At 41.2% G+C, this 23,021-nt stretch overlaps 2 protein-coding genes across 3 annotated transcripts in view; both read left to right on the forward strand.

Annotated features, from left to right (window-relative positions):
• The first annotated feature begins 508 nt into the window (after positions 1-508).
• plpp2b (phospholipid phosphatase 2b) overlaps positions 509-23,021 on the forward strand; it is a 30,155-nt gene continuing 7,642 nt past the window's right edge. The window contains exons 1-5 of one of the 2 annotated variants that reach the window (XM_063891746.1): positions 509-1,022; positions 3,389-4,511; positions 19,957-20,108; positions 21,414-21,676; positions 22,342-22,399. In XM_063891746.1, the coding sequence (XP_063747816.1) occupies positions 4,322-4,511; positions 19,957-20,108; positions 21,414-21,676; positions 22,342-22,399 (663 nt within the window). In that variant the 5' untranslated portion in view covers positions 509-1,022; positions 3,389-4,321. The remainder of the gene's footprint in view (positions 1,023-3,388; positions 4,512-19,956; positions 20,109-21,413; positions 21,677-22,341; positions 22,400-23,021) is intronic. The other variant, XM_063891747.1, reaches the window with a different exon arrangement.
• LOC134869120 (E3 SUMO-protein ligase ZBED1-like) lies at positions 12,328-15,569 on the forward strand. The gene is made up of 3 exons (XM_063890551.1): positions 12,328-13,410; positions 13,791-14,419; positions 14,514-15,569. Exons 1-3 carry the CDS (start codon positions 12,564-12,566, stop codon positions 14,910-14,912), a joined length of 1,875 nt encoding a protein of 624 aa, XP_063746621.1. The 5' UTR covers positions 12,328-12,563; the 3' UTR covers positions 14,913-15,569.

Here is a 23,021-nt window from a genome sequence, read left to right on the forward strand (position 1 = left end):
ACATAATGACATCACTATGTAACCCTCGTGCTTCTATTGGCTAGCTCCAACACATTGTACCTGAGGGGCGGGACATCTCTAAGCCAGTCAGCTAACCAATCATAGCAGCCTGGGCTCTGGTTTCAGACAGAGGGCGAAAAGAGGTGCTGCAGCACAGGCAGTATGTTTTTTTTGAACATTAAAGCATGGAGACATGTCCCAGTAGAGGCAAAATATACATATATGAACCAGAAAATTGTCATAATAGGGCCCCTTTAATATTTTCCTTGCTTTGTGCATTTGACAAAAAAAAAATCTTGAATCTGTAGTATTTATTATTTTTGACTTGACAAGAAGTTTGTGTCAGTTTTACTATGCACCTCCTCCTGATCTGATCCGTAAAGTGTCTGAGTCCTTTCTACTTAAAATGACACTTTTGTTTGAAAGTCAGGGACAGAAAAACCACGCAGACCCTTTGAGAAGTTGTCGCTTTTGCTCTGTCACTCCTGTGCGCAAAAACGTGGAGTCTGTAGTTGATCAGATCGCCAGAGAGGAGCCAGTCGACGAGGAAGTGAGGAGGAGGGACCAGTTTGGTGGCGTTGTGTGTGCAGAGAAAATACTTTAAACTGGATTCTCCTGACGCCTCCAGCGCTGTGAAACCGGAGGATCCCTCCACTTCTCCTTTTCTATCCAAAGCAGTAATGCGCGCAACAGCACGCGAGACTCCAGAGCTGCCGCTTCTCTGCGCAGAAACAACTTTGTAACCCGCAGTCGTTGTAAGAAATCTACACACCTTTGCTGTCAATGTCAGCGCCGGTAAGGAAGAGGATCCCGGAAGAACTCGTAGTGCAGGTTACCAGTTTGTTTGCATAGCCTGCGCTTTTTATCCAAAGTGAGCAAACGCAGATGGACTTTTTTGCCTCCTTTGAAAAGTAGTTTTTTATTTCGAAAAGTAATTTTGAAGTGTATGAACGGAGAGAAGATGAAGGAGCTGAAGAAGAAGAAGCTGTACGTGTTGATGGACGTGCTGTGCGTTGTAGTTGGTAAGTTGTGGACACTAAGTACTGAAGTATAGCCTCGTCAGCAACTGCCTTTTATCTAGGAATTGCACTTCAGTGTTGTCAGCAGGAAAGCTGATAGCATGAATATTGTATCTGTGTGCTGACAGCAGTTTCTTTCTCATTACTCTGTGCTTGTGTGTTTGGAACTCATGACAGCAACAATGTATCTGCACGTTAAAAAGACACAAAGAGGTTTTTAATGAGAAAACTCAGAAGCTATCTCTCTTTAAAAGGCAAATGAAGCCCCTGTATTTCCATGCATGAGTCAGATACTGTAACAGAACAGCCTGTCATCCGGTGTGTTTATCGTAACTGCAATAAAGTCCAGGCTGAAAGGTGACTTTTTGTATGACCATGGTCGAACACAAGAGGAAATATCATTCTTATTCTCCTCACAGGCTGCTCCATGCTCCAAACTACTCTCCTGAAACTCTGCAGGACTTTACAGAGCCTCAGGAAGCTCACTGTTTGTTTATGGAAATCTGATATGTGTGTGTGCCCAGCTTATTCCTCTTTTTCTTCCATATTTTGTCTGCCTGGAATCCTGTCCTGAATTCCCCAACTTCCCACATACAGTGCATTTCTAAAGGATGTTTTTTCAGCAGTGCACCACAGAGCATTGTTTTGCATTGTTTGTTTTCCATTTGCGGGTTAGTTTGTTGTTTTTCCATTGCTTTAGTAACTAGATCACACCATTTTTATTCATCTACGGTCTCCTTCTCCCTTTGGGAATTGAAGAAATAATAAGATGTTGTGGTTAAAGTTGTATACATGTATCTTTTGCTGTCCAGATTTGATAAACAGATGTGAACATGAGTTAAAGGAGGACCACAGGTGGCATTTCAGTTGTTATTAAGTATCCTATGTACAGTAATTGGACATTTAACTGGGAATAAATACACAATTTTACTAAATAAGTGTTAAACCCACAAATATATACGTTAATTTCTAGGTATTTAATTTGTTTAAATCGGCAATAAAAAAGAAGGATTATTAAATAAATATGTAAATGATCAATATTTATATAAAATAAAAGAAGTATGTATAGAGATATGTGATACAATAATCAATACATGCCTAATTTATTTTAAAAAAACATTAAAACATTATAAGTTTCAAAGGAAACATTGAAAGCACAAAAACCTGCAAAATGGAGAAGTCACCACCTCCATCACTCTCAGAAAAGCCGTTTTCTGCCTCAGATATTTTACATGAATATGGGATGTAGCACCCTGCTGGGATTTTGGTTTTACTGTAGTATTGCAACAGTCCATTCACAGACGTGTTGCGTAATAGTGTGGTGTGTGGCTGCGTGCTCATCCTGTCGTGAATGCAGTCAAAGTAAAAGATGAGGGCTCATGCATGTGCGGATCTGCTCTGTTGTGCAGTTTCAGCACCCTCCCCCCCACTCTGTATTTTCAGAGAGCTTAGAGGGTCTTTTTTCACTCTGTGGGAACATCCACAGACTGCTGAAGTTGATAAGCCTCACCATTTCGCTGTCACAAGTCTGGGATTAACGTCGGAGTTGGGCTGAGGTCTGGATAGCTGCATCCCACCAAACAGTGCCCCTCCCTTCCCACTCTGCCACCCACGTCAGCCCACCAAATAATCGTCAAGTCAACCCCAAGCTTATGTGAGGTTGCCCCAGCCATGTAATAACAACATAGGGCTTGTAATTATGCTCACCATTAGCCCGTACGGAAACAGAGTTTGGACTTGGGATTTGTCTGCACTTTGAGACTATTTACATTTGTTGTTACAAACATTCACGTTTGATTCCAACAACGCTGAATATAATCCTGTCTCATTTACAACTTCTTTTATCACCTTAAGCTTTCTGTTCACAGATTATTTCTTTATCAGCACTACGTTCACCTCCGACTCTGAAATATGAATCTCTTGTTATGCAGCGTGCATGTATCTCTCTCTTGTTGTGTCATTCAAATGCCAAGAAGCAGGAGATACAATAACAGGAGGTTTCCTTGGCACGCTCTCTGTCACTCACACCCTGCCCTGCCCAGGTCAAACTAACAACACTTAAAGTGGATGTGCCTCCTTATACAGTATCTTCTAATCTCTCAATGGAGGAATATGAATCAAGAAGGCTGATAAAAATCCAAGAAGTGTCTTAGTCTACTTATTGAGTTGAGGGCCTTGAGTTGAAAATCTGCCTCGGCCTTGTTGTTCATTCAAAGCCCTCCCTCCTCTTTCTCCATTTTTCTTCATTGTATCCCTCCCTTCCTCTTCTCCTCTGCCTCTGTAAGTCTACACTCAACACAAATAGACGATGGGTGTTGGCTCGGAGAGCAGAGAGGAAAGGCCGATATTAACCTCTTCTTTTCCCACAGCGTACATCCATAGGTGTAGTACTGCAGGTGCAGGTTGTTCAGGGGGAGGAGCCTGCTGTATTTCAAGATGGCCCAGAGGCAAGGCATGCACACATAATATTGTTTTTCCCTGTGTGCTTTAATGTAGGTTATGAAAACAAGTATTTTCAAATGTCTATCAAGCCTTCTTTAATCACTCAAGACGACAAAAACACATTTTTCCTGTCATGTGATTCTTTTGTTGTTTGAAAAGTCACCGTGCCAGAAATATGACTCTCGGTTTTAGTATGTCATGCATTAGTTTTGTGTACACTACTGGATTTGAGCTCGAAGCCAATGCAAAGTATAAACAATAGACATTTATATATATATTTATTATAGAGGTGGACACTGTGAAGTCACCCATGGGTTTATAAACTACGATTATGAAGCCTTGGGTTAGGCGTTTCGGCTGTCGTGGTTTTTTGCAATTGGAAGCAATACAAGAGGGCAAAGTACAAACTAATGACTAAAAAAGTTTAAAATGTTACAATTAACTTTCAAGAACAGAAAACAAACTGTTAGACTTGTAAAATAAAAACACAAAAAGCACGTGGTATGCACCTGTCGATCACAATGTAGCCCCGCCCTAAAGCATGCACTGCTTTATCATCTGTTTTACTCTAAATCTGACCTTAATTTACATAGTTAACATCATAAGGTAGTAAAAAAAGACCTGAAACAAGTCATTCAGACCAAAGAACCCATTGGTAAAATGTATATTGAGGCACAAATGAAGTAAGAAGTAGAGTCATTTTCTCTTAGAATTCTATACAGTTTGATTATCCAATGCTCATCCCAAAACCCCACATCTGTAAAACTATCATAAAGTTGCTACGTGTTTCTTTGCATTATTTTCCTCTTATTAGATTTTGCATGTAAACATCCCCATGCTCTGTTCTCTGACCTCGCTGGATGTCTGTGAGAGTTTTTCAGCGCTGTCTCCGGGGAGCCGGGCATCTCATGCGGTTGTGTTGGGAATACGGATCGTCCCGAGTTCTCAGTGAAAGGCCAGCGAAGACGCTTGATGGGAATTGTTTTCCTCAGGAGAGCTCTGTCATGGAAACTGAAGCCCTTTTAACAAACAGACGCGTCCCAGAGAAATGTGAGCCTGTTCTTCTTCTTCTTCTCCTTATTGTTGTCTTTTGATTGATCGTAATTGCGCAAGGTTGTCTGGTAAATCCTTTTAAGTCATCAGTCTTAAGTGGATTACGATCTTTTGTGGTGGTCTTTTGAAAATAACAATAATAACCACATATCATTTTGAAACGTTAAAGCCACATTCCCCAAAGATAAAGTCAAGAGAAGTAAAAACAAAGAGTCAGTGGTGATTTATGTAATTAGAAGGAGTATGGCACAAATGTGAGTGCATTTGTGACTGTAATTATAACAGTTGATTTTGCTTTTAAAGGGGCCCTATTATGCTTTTGCGGGGTTTTCCTGTAGTGTGTTATATAGGTTTTAGTGCATGTAAATGGTCTACAAAGGATAAAATCCTAAAGTTTGCTCCAGAGGCCTGCCTGAAATTTCTCCATTGGAGTCCTTTGTTTACTACTGTAACATAATGACATCACTATGTAACACTGTACACATTGTACTTGATAGGCTAAGGGGGCGGGACATCTCTAAGCGATTGACCAATCACAACAGAGCCGGCCAGCTAACCAATCAGAGCAGACTGGGCTCTGGTTTCAGACAGAGGGTGAAAAGAGGTGCTGCAGCAAAGGCAGTATGAGAAAAATAAAGAGCTTTTTGAACATTAAAGCATGGAGACATGTCACAGTAGAGACACTAAATACTAATATGAAGGGGAACATTTGCAGAATATATTCTCTTTAAGATGTAATTAAAGCAAACTGCAGGCGTCTAATAACTTACGTTGTTTGGAATCTTATGCAAAATGCCATTATTGCTTCCCGCTTTAAAACAGTCAGTGCTTGCTGTTCTAATGTAGCTTTATCATGTCTCTTAAAAGCAGATGATGAAAATGCTGAAGAAGTACATGCCAACATCTGTATTTCTCCCAGTGAAGTGAGTCAGAAAGCATAGAGAGTGAAGCCAGGGAACAGTTTGGGAAAATGTGGTCCTAATTTGGAGAAACGCTAACAATACCACTGAGGTTAGACAGAAGATAAACATAGTTCCATTTGCATTCAGTAATTATACAGGAGAGTAACTATATATTTAGCTATGATATGCAGACGAACTGTCAGACGCTCAGCACCATTCATGATATTTCTACAGTTCAACTCGTCCTGCAGACCTTTATGGGTTACAGGATTAAACCTGTGTGGCCCATGTCTTTGATCCCCTTCAAACCCGACGCTTTGATTGCCAGATTTATCCGCCCTCCCACCACCTCCCCTGCCACCATGTCTCCTTCTGCACTGCTTGGACCTAAGCATGCGTGAAAGATGGACGGAGTGAAACAGCAGGATTAAAAATAAAGAATGGGCAGCAGCAGGATTTGGTGTGACTGGTGAAGTTGGGCGTTCCTCGTGTGAATTAGAATTCCAGAGGCCAACGCCGTTAGAGGTTGTAGGCTCAGCACATACCTTCCACATTAGTCAGTCCGGCTTGGAGTGAGACAGTCAGAAAGAGGGAGCGCTGAGTTGTTTTTGTACCGCCAGCCATCATGTCAAGGACTTTAACATCACCCATGTTGATAAGGCTTTGGTTCTATAGGTTTCCTGCTGTCGATTCAACAGCAGCATGCTTGAGAGTGAAGGGAGGAAACAAAAGAGAACAGGGAAGGAAAAAAAGTGGAAACTGCAGCTAAGTGGAAAAATGCCTTCCTCTTTCCTCGTCCAATTTGTAAGGGGATAGCTGGCAGACGGAGTAAATGACTTAAGGGTGAAACTGGGTGAAAAACAAAGAAGGAATAGCATTTAGCAGCTTTTAGGGGCCATCTTATGCTCATTTTCAGGTTCATATTTGTATTTAGTGCCCCTACTGTGACATGTCTCCATGCTTTAATGTTCAAAAAGCTCTTTATTTTTCTCATACTGCCTGTGCTGCAGCACCTCCTTTCACCCTCTGTCTGAAACCAGAGCCCAGTCTGCTCTGATTGGTTAGCTGGCCCTTAAACCGTACTAAACGTACAATTTGGAAAGTTTCAATGCAGAAGGAAAGATGGTTTGGAAAGGGGGGGGGGAATACACAAAGAAGGAACTCACTCTTTAGTGAACTTTCACTGGAAAGAAAAGAAATGAGAGTAGAATAAATGAGGAGGGGTAAAAGTTCCAGCTGTGACCCTGAAGGAAAGTTTGAGACCAAACAGGGCAGCCCAGGGGCATGAGAACACCCTCTCTCTCTCTCACACACACACACACACACACACACACACACACACACACACACACAAACACAGGCTTAGCAGGCCTTGAAAATATGCATACCAAAAACCCAGACTGTATGTTTTCCAAATTGAGGAGAATAATTGTCCACATGGTTTTGCAGGTGCAGCAGGTTATGTCAGGGAAACCAGGGCAAGTAGGTGTGAGGTTCTCTTAAACCGCTGGAGTGAATTCCAGATGATCGAGGCGTCAACTTTCCTCTAGGAGGTAATGTGAGAGAGAAAGACAGAAAAACACAGAGAGAGAGAGAGAGACAGATATATAGAGAGAGAGAGAGCATGACGAGCCTCGAATCTCAGCCCCAGAGTGCGATCGTGGTCCAAATGGTCCGTGGCTAATTGCACATCTGTCAGCTAAATAAAGCACCATCCCACTGAGGCCTCTATTTTTACAACAGAAGGAGATTTTGTGTGGGAGGACGCTGCAATCAAGAGAATGACAGACAGTGAGATGGAGCTTCAGGGAGAAGAATGAATGACTTTGAATAACATGAAAACGAATGGAGGAAGTGAATCAGCAGTGGTGGCAGGAATGGAGGGTAATTCCCTTCTCACAGTGACATCTTTGTTTGTCCGTGGTATCAATTCAAGCTTACATTTTCCATGGTGCTACTCTGACTTCGCTATTATGACATGCAGTCCTCAGCATCCTTGCAAAAATGCCCATTTCCGTGTGTGTGTGGGGGGGGGGGGGGGAATGCTAATTTGCGACCAAATGAGAAGCCTCATAAAATACCCAGAATAGAACTAAAGCCTCTAAAGTGGGCCTTTCTTGATCTGGGACAGGAAAAGCTCAAGCCTTGCATCCTGCTACTTCAAAACAGGCTCCTATTTGGGGATCAGGCTGGAGATTTCTGACTGGCAGCTGGAGATTAGCTTCCTGGCTACATTTCAAACTGGCAGCGCTTTCCTGTCTCCATTCGTAAAAGAAAAGCAGGTGTCTTTTAAAAGGAGGTTCTCCTGTATCCTGTGTCAGTTCATCCATCCCCCCCCTCTACCTCCTCCCAATTTATGTGTTTTTTCTCCTGTAGCTCTGGAGCAGGGTCAGCTTGGGTTGTTTCGTGGTATCTTCGAGACCAACTTTGTCTGCCAAAGTGTCTATTTCTGCTTGTCAGCCGTGTGTGTGTGTGTGTGTGTGTGTTTGCTTTTCGAGAGAGTGGCTGGTTTGTTTCTTGCATGTATAATCCACCGAGGCTCTGCTCATGAGACACATTCACAAACCTCAGGATGTAACATTCGTTCTGCACCGTCCAGACTGTTTACATACTTGTAGTTGAGCTTTTATTTTCATCCAACTTCTAATTTATGACTAGTAAAATCATGTGTCAGGTGAATAAGTGCTTTATTTGTGAACACAGAAATGAAAGCTTTACAAGCCAGGGGAGGGTTTTTTAAGTCCAGGTGTGCTGACTTCACTCGCTCCATGAAGTGTGTGGCAAACTGGCATAATTTAAGTTTGTTTAAGAGGATTTATTAGGCACAAAAACACTCATTAAAACCTAGACGTATGGCGAAACGGATAATACAAATGACACTTGCAAACGTTGTTGATGTACATCCAAAAGCTATTCAGCCGTGAGAGTGAAGTATAATTCATTAGCTGCTGGCTCCTCTTTGAAGCGTTTCAGTTCTGTTCCCCTCCTCGCTCTGCCGTGATTAATGGCTCCGCTCTGGAAAGTGTTAAAAGTTTCATAAAAGAGTTTGAGGTTAATACACCAAATGACTGCAATGTAGAAATAATTATGTCTTCCTTTCATTTCCCAGTGACATTGACCGTGCTGTATAAAGAAAATAAACGTTCCCCCTCTGACTTTATCCAGGCCAACCCTACATAAACCTTTAAAAAATGTTAATGTCCATGAAACAGATATTTGCTTTACTGTTGTTTGTACTTCCAGTTGTTTTTTTTAATGCTGTGCTAAATGCAAACACTCTTCACTGCATAAAAAGTTGGTATTGGCCGACGTAATATGCTGAGTGGAAACCAATTTCATGTAATGTCTAATCCCAAAGCAACGAAAAATGTTGGTTTTTAGGTCTGGTGATGCGAACATCTGGATAAAAGGCATTCGATAAAACTGTCCTTCTGTCAGTTTGATTTAAAGACAACCTATTCTGCTCATCTTCAGGTTCATATGTCTCTACTGGGACATGTCTCCATGCTTTAATGTTCAAAAAGCTCTTTATTTCTCTCATACTGCCTGTGCTGCAGCACCTCTTTTCACCCTCTGTCTGAAACCAGAGCCCAGTCTGCTCTGATTGGGTTAGCTGGCCGGCTCCTGTGTGATTGGTCAACCCCCTTAGCCTATTGCGCAAGTTTGTGGGAGAGAAACGTTGGGATTCTAGCCTTTGCAGACCATTTACATGCACAGAAACCTATATTACACATCACAGGGAAGGTCAAACTCCAAAAAGCAGAATAGGGCCCCTTTGTGTCCGACCAGTTGTCAGTGATGCAGAGATGGAAAGGTAAATCAGTGGTTCCCTGACATGTGGCTGTTTCTTACCAGCTGGAGGCAGGATGCAGGATACAGATGCAGAAGCTGGAACTAAAAAAGCCACATCAGTGAATCCATATCACCCCCCCCCCCCTCGAGGTGCCTGGGACAGGATGTTAGTTAGATGCAAAAGAGCATATATTACACTGCGGTTGTCACAAACAGGATTGTGGTGGTGCTAAGAGGAAAACATGTGGAGTAAGCCTTTTATACACCCTATTTACCACGTCCTGACATGGCTGGTAGATGTGATAACAGGGATCCAGCGTCTGGTGTTCGGCCGCTGGGAAGTTGCCGTGTAGAGACAGGTGTGCTCCAGCTGCTGCTGCAAAGAGATGCAGTGTAGACAGACGGGGGGGGGAAGGTAGAGCGACTGCTCTAGACAGGTCTGCTGGGGAAATGGCCTATAGGTAATAAAATAAGTTGAAGTTTTTATATATACAATCATTTGTCCGTTAAAACAAACAACTTAATCTCATTCCTAAACAAAAACATGTCCCCATTTACAATATTATTTATGAAACGGCAATATAGGCTCAATATACCTACATAAATATGTATAAATATACTATGGCCTGTGCTTATCTGTGACCAAAAATCTATTATTGCTTGGTAATTCTCCTCACACGCCCACTATTTATAACTCCTGATGCAGACAGGGAGTCTTACAGCTATTAGAGAACTCTTACTTTACATTAAGCAGTAAACATTCAATCTAACTGCTAAAGACAACTAAAAAGTAACAACTAAATCTGTAACATGACAAAGAAAGTGGGTAACCTGTACTCTATGTTTATAAGTCTTGCTCTCCGGGTAGGGATGACTCAGCTCAAATGGATCCGTGCAAAGGCAGGAAGAAGGAGAACGTGAGTCAAACTGAAGATATTAGATTATCTAACATGAAGCATTGGCACTTGAGCAGAGTCCCTTGGCTTCACTGTAGTGACTCAGAGAGGTTGTGCTATGTGTCATAACTCTGTGGTTAGGTTTAGGCACTGAGTGTACTTGGTTAGTACTTGGTCTTGGTCGGAAAAAAACCTGTTTTGAGTTAAAATACACCAAGGACTCAACCTCATGTGATTCTGTGCAGAGCATCATAAGGTATTCTGTAAATAAAACTCAGCTTTTTCTTTCACACGGGACGCCAAAGCAGATCCCATGTTTGTTTGACACACCCCTAATACTCCCACCCTCAGCAGACTTTATACTATACAGCTCTGAGCGTCTAATAATGACGTGGATGTGTTACGTTGGATTAATTGAAAGCCCGGTAGGCCAACACCCACTGCCTTGGGCTTGGTATTTGACACCCTAGAAGTGATACTAAATTAATATTTAGTGTGCTTATTAACTTTCTGGTGGACGGTTAGATGAGAGGAATTATACCACTTTCCATTCTGTACTTAGTTTAGCTTAGCATAAAGACTGGAATCAGGGGGGGAACAGCTAGCATGGCTCTGTTTAAAGCTTACTAACTACCAACCAGGCTCGCTAATAAGTTGTTAAATCTTGTTTGATTTTTCTAAACATCAGAACTGTCATGGCACTAAACCTCCAGCAAAATGTCAAACTGCTGTGTTTACTCTTTGTCTTTTAAACGGATTAAATAAACAAGATGAATAGTATTAATGGGAGAGCCAAGTGAGATCATCTCTGGTAGGCATTGTTTTATAAATCCCATTTGTTTGGCTGTGTAAACAGAAAAAGAAAGGCGTGAGGAATATCATTTCTTTAAGTCTGAACAGTCTTCATAGACATTTTGGTATTTACTGTTGTGCTGTGGTGAAGTGTTGAAACGTGGGGCTAAATATAGACAGTTGTACTTTACCAATACTCCCTAAAGTACAACTTAAATATATCTGTATTGTTTTTTCCTTCCTTTTTCTATAGTCTACACCTAGTTTCTGCAAGGTCGGGTTACCAGGAGTCCATGTGCGTGTTTATTTCTATTGTTTATTCTCCTCCTGACACACAGCTTCTATTTCACCTCCTCTCTTCCTCCCTGAGCCAAAGAGTCTCTTTGTCTTCATAGAGTCTCTGGGCAGCATGTGTGCAGTCGGCATGCCTCAAAACAATGTCTGTACTCATCCAATGACCCTTTGGATATGAGATGTCAGACACCAGTGAGACACACTGTGTGTCTTTGTACAGGTGTCATTGTGTATTGTTGTTCAATATGAATTACGGCTTCTATTAGGGGAATTCTCTTAGTCAATTAGTGGTTTATTATACAGTTTAAATCATTAAGGTGTGTCAAAGCTTTTATTCCTCAGAACAAGCTACGGTTATAGTGCCAAGGTAACCGTTTTCTCTTACAGTTGAATAAAAATCAGAGTACTTGTAGATTAAAAAAGGGGATTATTAGCAGGATAACCGTGTTACAATCGATGCATTTTGAAATAAACAATGATATATATCTTGAAACACATTGACTTGCATACAACATGTTTTCTTAAGTAGCAGTGATTTGTTAAACAGAAATACTGTGAATGCTTTTAATGCATTAATTCAGTTAAAAGGCATTTGTAAACTACTATTCTGTAGGTCAATCCCATAATTTAATCTGGAACCGCCTGTAAAATGCCTTTGTTTGCTACGCTTTTCATCTTTTCGGAGTTCAGTTGGTGGAGACCTGATTTGTTAGAAATGCTGTGGGTGCTCCTAATCCATATACTGGTTTAAACTAAAAAAAGAGGAGACTTTTTTGACACAAAATATCTTGGTTTCCTCGTTTCTAATCTTACATTGTTCAGTTTCTTACATCATACACTCATCTAAAATCCATGTTATTGATATTTCTTGTATTTATTTGCATTGCATTTGATATTGAGGTAATCCTAAAGTAATCAGGTTACCTTTATATTGTCATCCTTAGATCAGGTTACTGACGACATGTTTTTAGGTGATTAACAGAATTAGGGCTGAACGATATATCGCATTTGCGATAATATCGCGATATGACCAAGTGCGATGTTCTAATCGCGAAAGTCTGCGATTTAAAAAAAAAAAAAAATTTAAAAAAAAAAAATTTTTAAATTTTTTTTTAAAAAAAACTTTTTTTTATATCATTTAAAAAATCATACAGTACATATCAACATACAAACGTACAAGGGGTACACACGTATAAAAATACATCAACATTATAAAGAAAGGCTGCGATTATACTCTGTTCACGTGATATGCGGGAGTAAAACGAGATTGTCTAACCACAGAGGCTGCACTCTGGTCACGTGACACAGGGAGCAAAGTTTTGAAACAGTCTACCGGAGAGAACTCGCAAGCAAAGCTAGCTGTAACCTACTCAATGGCCTCAGGCTCAACAGAACCAGACCCTGCGGGGCTAGTTTCAAAGAGGAAATACACATCAGTCGTGTGGGACTATTTCGGTTTTAAGAAAGAAGATGTTGCACAGAGTCAGGTACTGTGTAAAACCTGCCTGGTCAGAGTTGGTACATCACGGGGCAACACTACCAATTTGTACCAGCACCTAAAAACGCAGCACAAAACAGTGTATGATAGATGTATGGCTACAAAATCAAGCAGTGTGCAGAATAATCCTAGTAAAGTTAATCGGCAAGGATCACTGACCGAACTGTTTGAAGGTGTTACGCCATATGAACGCAGTTCAAAGCGGCACACGGAAATTACCAAAGCAGTAACCCAATGCATCGCGAAAGACATGATGGCCGTCAATACGGTGACCAAGCTTGGGTTCAATAATTTGGTAACTACGCTGGATAAGAGGTACAAAATGCCCTCCCGCACGTATTTTAGTCAGACTGCCCTTCCGGAGCTACATATGCAGTGTAGGCAGAAAGTAGCAGCGGACTTGAAGGCTGTGGAGTTTTTTGCGGCTACAACAGACATGTGGTCAAGCCGTACAGCGGAGCCTTATCAAAGCCTTACGGTCCATTATATCTCTGAAGACCTCCACCTCGAAGCTCGCAGCCTTCAAACGGCCTACTTCCCCGAAGACCACACAGGCGAAAACATTGCTGCTGGCCTGAGAGAGGGGCTTGCGTGCTGGGATCTCACTGAAGACAACCTTGTCTGCATAACGACGGACAACGCGTCAAATATGGTGAAAGCAGCACAGCTGAACGAATGGACCAGACTCCAGTGTTTCGGACACAGATTACATCTTGCTATTGGTAAGTTTCTGCTGAGAGAGAGAGAGAGTGTGTGTGTGTGTGTGCATGCACGCGCCTGTGTATCACTCTCTCCCACAAACACACACCACACTATTATTTCCCTTGTTCTTTAATGCTGTTAATTCTAGTTATGTTATGTCAACCCAACGCTGATGTACCCACCTCTCCTTATGTATTTTCTTTTTTGTTTTTGTCTTATGGTCTGATGTTCTTGTATGTCATGATGTATGTAACAATAGCTTTGGCAACACTGTTCCCATAGTCATGCTAATAAAGCAAATTTGAGAGAGAGAGAGAAATGGTGAAACCTTGTATCACACAACTGCAATTGTTTGAGTTACACTAATTTTACTTTTTTACTTCATTTTTTTTTCCTCCAGAAAATGCAATCAAAGATGATAGAGTATCCAGAGCAATAGGGCAGTGCAGGAAGTTGGTGGGGCACTTCTCCCACAGTTGGAAGAAAAAGGCAGCGCTCACTGAGGCACAGAAGGAGCTTAAGCTTCCTGAGCACTCTCTCATTACTGAGTGCCCTACAAGATGGGGGTCCAAAGAGAAAATGATTGCCAGAGTGCTGGAACAGATGACAGCCATATCAAAGGTATTGTCAGGTGACCAACATGCACGCCCCCTCATCCCAACCTGGCAGGATGCTGCCGTGTTGAAGTCCATTCATAAGGCACTGCATCCTCTCTCCGAATTTACTGATGCTCTTTCTGGAGAGGAGTATGTGAGCATCTCCTACCTCAAGCCAGTTCTCCATCTTCTGGCAACATCAGTCTTGGCTGAAGATGCTGAGGACACTGATCTGACTAGATCAATTAAAACCAAGGTCCTGGCTTACCTCAACGACAAGTATAGTGACCTCATCACCCAGGAGCTTTTGGATGTTGCGTCTTTCATGGACCCTAGGTTCAAAACGCAATACATCAGCGCAGACAACCTTCCTGCCATTAAGGCCAGACTGAAGACAGAAATGGTGGAATCAGCAAGACGTACACATAATCAGGTCAATCCTTGAAAATAATTTTTCCACAAACACATACTATAATAGGTATATATAAGCTAACTGCAAAACTAATGTCTCTTTTCCCATCTGGCAGGAGAAGAGGTCTCGCACTGAAACCGCTCAAAATTCTCCAAGTGCACAGGCCTCTGGGGGAAAGGCAAAGAAGTCTCTTGGTAGTCTTTTTAAAACCAGTGTGGCCTCTTCAGCTTTGCCTCTGCCACTTGAAGATGTCGTGGAGGCAGAGTTGAATAGTTACCTGTTGAGCCCTGTCATTGACGGAGAGGATGATCCCTTAGCCTGGTGGAAGGTGCACAACATTCACTTTCCACGACTGTGCAAGATGGCCCGCAAATATCTATGTGTGCCAGCCACAAGTGCCCCCTCAGAGCGTTTGTTCAGCACTGGAGGGAATATAGTGACTTGCACTCGCTCATCCTTAAAGCCAGCAAAAGTTGATATGCTGGTCTTCCTAGCAAAAAACCTTGAGCTATGATGATTATGGCTGGCAGCCATACTCATTGTGCACTTTAGTTTGTGCTGTGTTACTGTTACTGCAGATAATCAAGATGTTCAGCCAGTTTTAATTTAAAGGTGTGTTTGTGTGTGTATACAATTGCTATATTATGTTTGCACTTTATGTGTAATGTTACTGACTAGTTTTATTTATTTAATATTATTTTTTAATTTAATGACTTTCTAGCAGTTCACAGATGTCGAAAGTCGAGTGTGGTAAAGCCACAGATTGTTTTTATATATATATATATATATTTCTGCACATTGTACTGACTTTCATTTGAATGTTTACACCAGGGTTCCTTGTCAGCACTTTATGCTCAGATGTTACTATACTATGCTCAGAGATGTTACTACTCAAAATATACTATTGTGTATGTTCAAATATACTGTTTTGATTGAATTAGTTGTCAGTCATCATTCATGCAAACTCATGTCATCATAACAGAGGTATGTCTTCCAGGAAAGAACAGTTTAAAATTAATGTAATATAGTATTGGCCATACTATATGATGTTTTGCTTGTCAATAATACAGAAGACAAAGTCCTTAAAAAATTATCGCATATCGCATCGCAATCGCAATATTGGCGCGAAAAATCGCAATTAGATTATTTTCCATAATCGTTCAGCCCTAAACAGAATACATGTTTTGAATAACCCTCCCCACCCTGCTGTTACAGTAAGCTGATGTAGTTTTATATTTCTTAAACTCGGTGTTACGGAGTGTTCACCTCAGCTGAATCCTGATCCACCGTCCTGTTGTATATTTTCCTTTTCCTCGCTTCGGTGTGTGAACTCTCGGTCGCTCATCAGTCAGTCTCGCTGGAAGTCCTTCTGGAATTATGTCAGCTGCAGGTTTTTTGTTTTTTAAGAATGGGAGGGGTGCACTGCTCATTTACTCAGAAATGTAATACCATTGGTGAGAGTACTTTTAAAGTGTGTGCGGTGTTTTTTCATGGCTGTTTTTCTTGCGTTTAGTATGTGGCTGTAAGGCATTTCCACAGCGGCCCCAAGCCTGTCTGTCTGCCCTCTGTACAGTGGTCATGGATATCAGGGTGGGGAGGACATTCCTCAGAAGGGCTGCAACTTATTATTCAGAGTATGTTCATCTACCCATTAATACTTTATCTGACATGTCAAAGATGAATAGGAAATTACCCATACTAGACTTTAATGAGCATTTTTGTATTTTTAAGGAAGGTCTCCCTCACACGTGGTTTATCTACTGAAGTCTTACTCCACCCTTAATCTTATTAAGAAACAACGTTAAATAAGCGTAGTAAATATTTGAAGTCAGTTCCAATCAATGCTACTGTCATGGTAAAATGATTAAACGTTACAAAAATGAATTATTTTGACTTTTAAAGTAAACTTTTAGTATAGAAATGTATTCTTGATTTCTATCTAAGGTAAAGGCCAGTTACAATGGTGAAAAGGTTTAACCATTTAAAGGTTTACAAATATATTGTTTTTACTCTTGAAAGCTAATGTAGACAGAAAGAGTTTGTCACTTTTAGCAGCGGTGTAAAGTAGTGTACTTTTTGCTACTTTGTACTTTTACTCCACTATATTTATTTAATACTTTAAGTTACTTGGATTAGTGATGTGAAATATATTCAACCCTTAAGTCAGACTTTGGTTCCACCTGGAGTAAAAGCAGCACTTACCCTGCAGTATACAAAGCCATTCAAATGAGCTGCACCTTTACCAGCTTTCATAAACACTCTAAGACATCAGTATTTATAAAACACATCAGAGATATTATTCTGAAATGGACCAACTTGCATAATGAGTACTTTTACTGTTGGTACTTTAAGTATACAGTGGGGCAAAAAAGTATTTAGTCAGCCACCAATTGTGCAAGTTCTCCCATTTAAAAGGATGAGAGAGGCCTGTAATTTTCATCATAGGTACACCTCAACTATGAGAGACAGAATGAGAAAAAGAAATCCAGGAAATCACATTGTAGGATTTTTAATGAATTTATTTTCAAATGATTGTGGAAAATAAGTATTTGGTCAATAACAAAAGTTCATCTCAATACTTTGTTATATACCCTTTGTTGGCAATGACAGAGGTCAAACGTTTTCTGTAAGTCTTCACAAGGTTTCCACACACTGTTGCTGGTATTTTGGCCCATTCCTCCATGCAGATCTCCTCTAAAGCAGTGATGTTTTGGGGCTGTCGCTGGGCAACACGGACTTTCAACTCCCTCCAAAGATTTTCTATGGGGTTGAGATCTGGAGACTGGCTAGGCCACTCCAGGACCTTGAAATGCTTCTTACGAAGCCACTCCTTCGTTGCCCTGGCGGTGTGTTTGGGATCATTGTCATGCTGAAAGACCCAGCCACGCTTCATCTTCAGTGCCCTTGCTGATGGAAGGAGGTTTTCACTCAAAATCTCACGATACATGGCCCCATTCATTCTTTCCTTTACACGGATCAGTCGTCCTGGTCCCTTTGCAGAAAAACAGCCCCAAAGCATGATGTTTCCACCCCCATGCTTCACAGTAGGTATGGTGTTCTTTGGATGCAACTCTGCATTCTTTCTCCTCCAAACACGACGAGTTGAGTTTTTACCAAAAAGTTCTATTTTGGTTTCATATGACCATATGACATTCTCCCAATCCTCTTCTGGATCATCCAAATGCCCTCTAGCAAACTTCAGACGGGCCTGGACATGTACTGGCTTAAGCAGGGGGACACGTCTGGAACTGCAGGATTTAAGTCCCTGGCGGCGTAGTGTGCTACTGATGGTAGCCTCTGTTACTTTGGTCCCAGCTCTCTGCAGGTCATTCACTAGGTCCCCCCGTGTGGTTCTGGGATTTTTGCTCACCGTTCTTGTGATCATTTTGACCCCACGGGGTGAGATCTTGCGTGGAGCCCCAGATCGAGGGAGATTAGCAGTGGTCTTGTATGTCTTCCATTTTCTAATAATTGCTCCCACAGTTGATTTCTTCACACCAAGCTGCTTACCTATTGCAGATTCAGTTTTCCCAGCCTGGTGCAGGTCTACAATTTAGTCTCTGGTCTCCTTTGACAGCTCTTTGGTCTTGGCCATAGTGGAGTTTGGAGTATGACTGTTTGAGGTTGTGGACAGGTGTCTTTTATACTGATAACGAGTTCAAAAAGGTGCCATTAATACAGGTAACGAGTGGAGGACAGAGGAGCCTCTTAAAGAAGAAGTTACAGGTCTGTGAGAGCCAGAAATCTTGCTTGTTTGTAGGTGACCAAATACTTATTTTACCGAGGAATTTACCAATTAATTCATTAAAAATCCTACAATGTGATTTCCTGGATTTTTTTTCCTCATTTTTCTCTCATAGTTGAGGTATACCTATGATAAAAATTACAGGCCTCTCTCATCTTTTTAAATGGGAGAACTTGCACAATTGGTGGCTGACTAAATACTTTTTTGCCCCACTGTATATTGATGCTACGCCCTTTGGTCTGTCAATTCAGTCTTCAAAACACACCTAAGACTTAATCCCCTGAGTATGTAACACACACCATGTGAGGCCAGAAAAAAGAGGGAAACCAAGTAAGAGGTTATGGTCGGTAACAATGGATTCCAATGGTGAACGCTTCTACAATCAAAAGTTTAAAACTGTAGTCGTCTTTCTTTGTCCAGCTGTGAATAATAAGCCCTCTCTGAGCATCAAGTAAGATCTATCTCATAATAAGTTACAATCGATTTTAAGGTGAAAAGTTTTCACAATTGAACGTTTTAGGACTTTGATCTTCTTACTTTTTCATGAAAATGTAATAATTTATCTTTTTCTGTCCATCAAGTACGGTGTAAGTAATGCATACTATATCTACTAAAGTCTTACTCCACCCATAAGTGTTGAGTCTGAAACACAGACCATTGTAAGGTTGGAGTTCATAGTCCTCTACCACAGATTAAAATGGTGAAACGTTCCTGATCCCGGGGAAGTATCATAACATCATAGCTCACTTCTCTTTTGCTAATCTACCTCAGGATGCTCAAAACTGTCTTTTTAGCCAAACCTTCCTTATTCCAGGAGGGGTTAAAGTGGAAGAATAATGTACTCATCAGCATGAGCATAATACCTTTCATAAAACCTTTTGAAGAACCAACAGTTTGTCTGTTACTCATTTTACACGTGCTTGTGCTTTTACAAAATGCAGTGTGTGTGTGTGTGTGTGTGTGTGTGTGTGTGTGTGTGTGTGTGTGTGTGTGTGTGTGTGTGTGTGTGTGTGTGTGTGTGTGTGTGTGTGTGTGTGTGTGTGTGTGTGTGTGTGTGTGTGTGTGTGTGTGTGTGTGTGTGTGTGTGTGTGTGTGTGTGTGTGTGTGTGTGTGTGTGCATCAGAGAAAAAAGGGAAGAGGGTGAGTGATTATTTCTGGGATGGATGTTTGCGAACATCTCATGGACATAACTTGTGCACTCAGGAGCCTTGAGCAGCTATATTTGGTCTTATTATTTGCACACCGCCACATCAGTCAAAAGAGCTGCAACGTGCGTGCGTGTGTGTGTGTGCGCTGTGTGTGTTGTGTCTGCAGTAATTTGTGTGATGTCTCGTAAGTGTGTGTGTGTGTGTGTGTGTGTGTACACTCTGGTGTGTCTGTTGAGTATGTGAGTGATGTGTGATTTTTACATATATGCTCACAGGCCTGTGTATATAAATACTGTTTTGCTCAGTTTATTTTTTCAATTCCCTGCCGCGCATTTCTACCCTGACATTTGAACGACTGAATGTTTTTCTCTCCTTGTGGGCTGTTTTCATCATTAGGATTTTAGACCTTGAGGTCCACAGGGAGAGAAAAACAATTTAGCTATCCTTGGAGAAACATTTTTACTTCCCTGAAAGAAGAAGTGATGTCATGTCTGGAAAGCTGCATGAAAACGGGTCCAATGTGTTATTATTTTTCAACAGTTATGTCCACTGACTTGGATTAACCTTGCTCCCAGTCTGTATGCCAAGTTATCTAATCACAAACACTCCAAATATAGTACAAAATCTAACCGATCAATCATTTCCCTCCTTTGTTTTTGCTCCAGCGGCACTGCCCTTCATCATCATGACCATCGTTTTCAAGCCCTACCAAAGAGGGATTTACTGCGATGACGAGAGCATCATGTACCCCCTGAAACCTGACACCATCACACATGGCATGCTGGCGGCCGTCACCATCTCCTGCACTGTCATCATCGTAAGTCAACCTCCGTCCGTCTCCTCTCTTCTCACAGGGAGCTTTATAATGTCTCACCTCAGTGAAGCCAAACTCAAGGAAGGAGAACAAGACTTTACTCATGTAAGGCTCCTGGAAAAAACACTGTTTTCTGTTTAATGGTTAATTAATGCTTCCATAATATGTCTTCTTTATGACTAGTAGAGAGAAATCCTCCAAAATACACATTGTGATGTTGATTTTACAAACTTTGCCCATTTGTGTCTTTGGGTTTCTCCTTAATTCACCAAAAATGAGCATTAGAAATGCCTCGTTTGTATATTTAAACACAACCTTTCAGAAAATGTGTGATGCAATTAAATAATTAACCTTGTGTAAGTTCATTCAGAGAACCCACATGCTTCTTTTATATGTTTATTAGAAGCAGCATATAGTTTCAGATTGGCCTACAGGTGGAAGCTGGGGTGGTGGTGGGATAGGCGAGCATAAGGCAAGGCAAGTTTATTTATATAGCACCTTTCAGCACATGGCAATTTGAAGTGCTTCACAACACAAAATAGACAACATTGAAAAGCAAATGCCGCAGAAACACATTATAAAAATGGCATTCAAAAACAGCCATTAAGAAGCAAAGATAGTGGGATCAAAAACATTAATAAAAACCACACTTAAGCGTGACACAAGAATAGCTCATCAAAAGCAGCGGGAAAAAGATACGTTTTCAGTCTGGTTTTAAAAATAGCAGAGTTGTAGCCGACCTGCAGGAATCTGGGAGTTTATTCCAGATAGTGGCTGCATAAGCAACATGAACGCAGCATTAGCGAGGCAGAGGCAGATCTATCTTAGATAGAGCGGCAGATTTAGGAGAATGTGTTTGGTTGCTCGTGTAAAAGTATCATTGCTGCTCGAATTGACCGCCTGAAGTAGCTTGCGAGCTTCGCCCCATTTATGGTGATGTTAAATAGTAGAAAACCTGACCCAGAAATGTCCACTTTCCACATTAACATACACCGTTCTTTTCATTCCTATCTTTTTTTTAAAGGGTCTTTACAGTGAGGGATATCTCAGAAGAATTTTGAACTGCAGTTTATCCGATGTTCAGATTATGTTCTGGAAATGTTTTCATATTAGCACACATTCAACAAGATCATGCCTCATTTGTAATTGCACTCAACCGCTTCCCCCTTATAAAAGTATGTTCTGTTTGCTCCATTACTAACCTGAGGAACTGGACGAAGTTAAGATGTATGAGGAGGAAAAGTAATTTCATTCAAATGATGCGTAAAATGAAATAAAAAATGTCTTCTCTGTTTTTACTTCCCTCAGATTTCGTCCGGAGAAGCCTATCTGGTTTACAGCAAGAGGATTTACTCCAATTCTGACTTCAACCAGTACGTAGCTGCGCTCTACAAAGTGGTGGGCACCTTCCTGTTCGGAGCGTCGGTCAGCCAGTCGCTCACCGACCTCGCCAAGTTCACCATCGGCCGCCCGAGACCGAACTTCCTGTCCGTTTGTAGTCCTAAAGTCTGCACTGGGTACATGCAGGTGATCAACTGCACCGGCCTGGCTCAGGAGGTCACAGAGTCCAGGTAAGAGAGGAGGAGGAGGAGGAGGAGGAGGAGGAGGAGGAGGAGGAGAGTCACAGTCTCATTTCTGTTTGTAGTATTCTAACATGTTTGGCTTATTAAAAGTACCGCAGTATTTTTGGTGCTTTGAGTTTGTATCTTTAGGTAGATTGCAATAACTCTCTTTGGATAAAAGTTTGTATTGCAAAACTTAAATCAACTTATAAATGATGATATATTATTATAGGTTAAGCGACCCAGCAGTTTATAAATTCATATAATCCCCACCTTTTTGGATTAGCACATTAATTCAACACTTATTATAATACCATACTTTAAAATATATTATTCAGTGATGGGCCGTACTGCATTATTGGTACTTTAAGTATATTTTAAAGTATTTGTATTGCTTTCCTGAATACAGGACTTTGCAACGGAGTATTTTTACACAGTAGTATTGCTAAGTTAATTATCTGCGTACTTCTTTCACCTAGGTATGTATTAGTCATTATGCTTTGAGAGATAAATATGTATGAAAAGGAAAATAAACAAATGTAATTGACACTTTATCTCATACTTAATAATAGAGTAATATTTGAACAGATTTTGCAATAAAATGAAGCCAACAGGATTCTACAGTTTACATTTCCTGCGTGAAACTTTAAGATATGCTTCTGTCTCTTCTCCAGATTGTCCTTCTACTCCGGTCACTCCTCTTTCGGGATGTACTGCATGTTGTTCTTAGCGGTAAGTACAGCCTCGATCCAAGACTGAAAGTCCTGAAACACAGTGTAAATACGCTTCTCTGTGGACTGTAAACATGGGAACATCTCCATGTGATCACCATGCTGATATCTCAGTGTGAATCGGGCACAAAAACCCCCCAGATGGACTCATTTTACAACAGGCTTTTGACTTCGGATCTGCACTCGAGGGCTCATTGTTGAGAAAGAGAAAGAGCTCATATAGACCGTTTGTGCCTATGGACATAAAAGGACAAGGCAAGAGTTGAAGGGAAGAATGAGGATACTGAGGGAAATAATCTGGAGGCCTCTGCTGACTTCTTTCCAGCAATGAAGAAGGCAAAGCATGTGTGCTGTGTCTTATCCAGTTCATTACCCTTGGCCTCATGTCTTTGTGTAAAAAGCCAGGCACCAGTGCTAGACAGCAGGGCGTCAAGCGGAGCAAAACTGTTCAGTTCAAAGTAAAATCCAAAGAAAATCTCTAACTAGTGTCAATGCCTGTCCGTGGTTCAGTCCTCTCTCATTTTTGCCAAGCACATATTACAAAATGCTGTGATATGCAGCCTGTGTTCTGCAGTGTGTGAGGAGGTGGGGGTGCTGTAGTGTGTTGCCAATGTTTGCACCTT

Source organism: Eleginops maclovinus, chromosome 9 (assembly GCF_036324505.1).
Source record: "Eleginops maclovinus isolate JMC-PN-2008 ecotype Puerto Natales chromosome 9, JC_Emac_rtc_rv5, whole genome shotgun sequence".
In the NCBI taxonomy this organism is placed as follows: Eukaryota; Metazoa; Chordata; class Actinopteri; order Perciformes; family Eleginopidae; genus Eleginops; species Eleginops maclovinus.

What these genes read in the sequence shown, in the direction of transcription:
- LOC134869120 (XM_063890551.1), top strand. Translation starts at nt 12,564, where the DNA reads ATGGCCTCAGGCTCAACAGAACCAGACCCTGCGGGGCTAGTTTCAAAG. An exon ending in CAGATTACATCTTGCTATTG is followed by an intron (nt 13,411 to 13,790) that starts GTAAGTTTCTGC and finishes TTTTTCCTCCAG; the next exon opens with AAAATGCAATCAAAGATGAT. An exon ending in CAAGACGTACACATAATCAG is followed by an intron (nt 14,420 to 14,513) that starts GTCAATCCTTGA and finishes CCCATCTGGCAG; the next exon opens with GAGAAGAGGTCTCGCACTGA.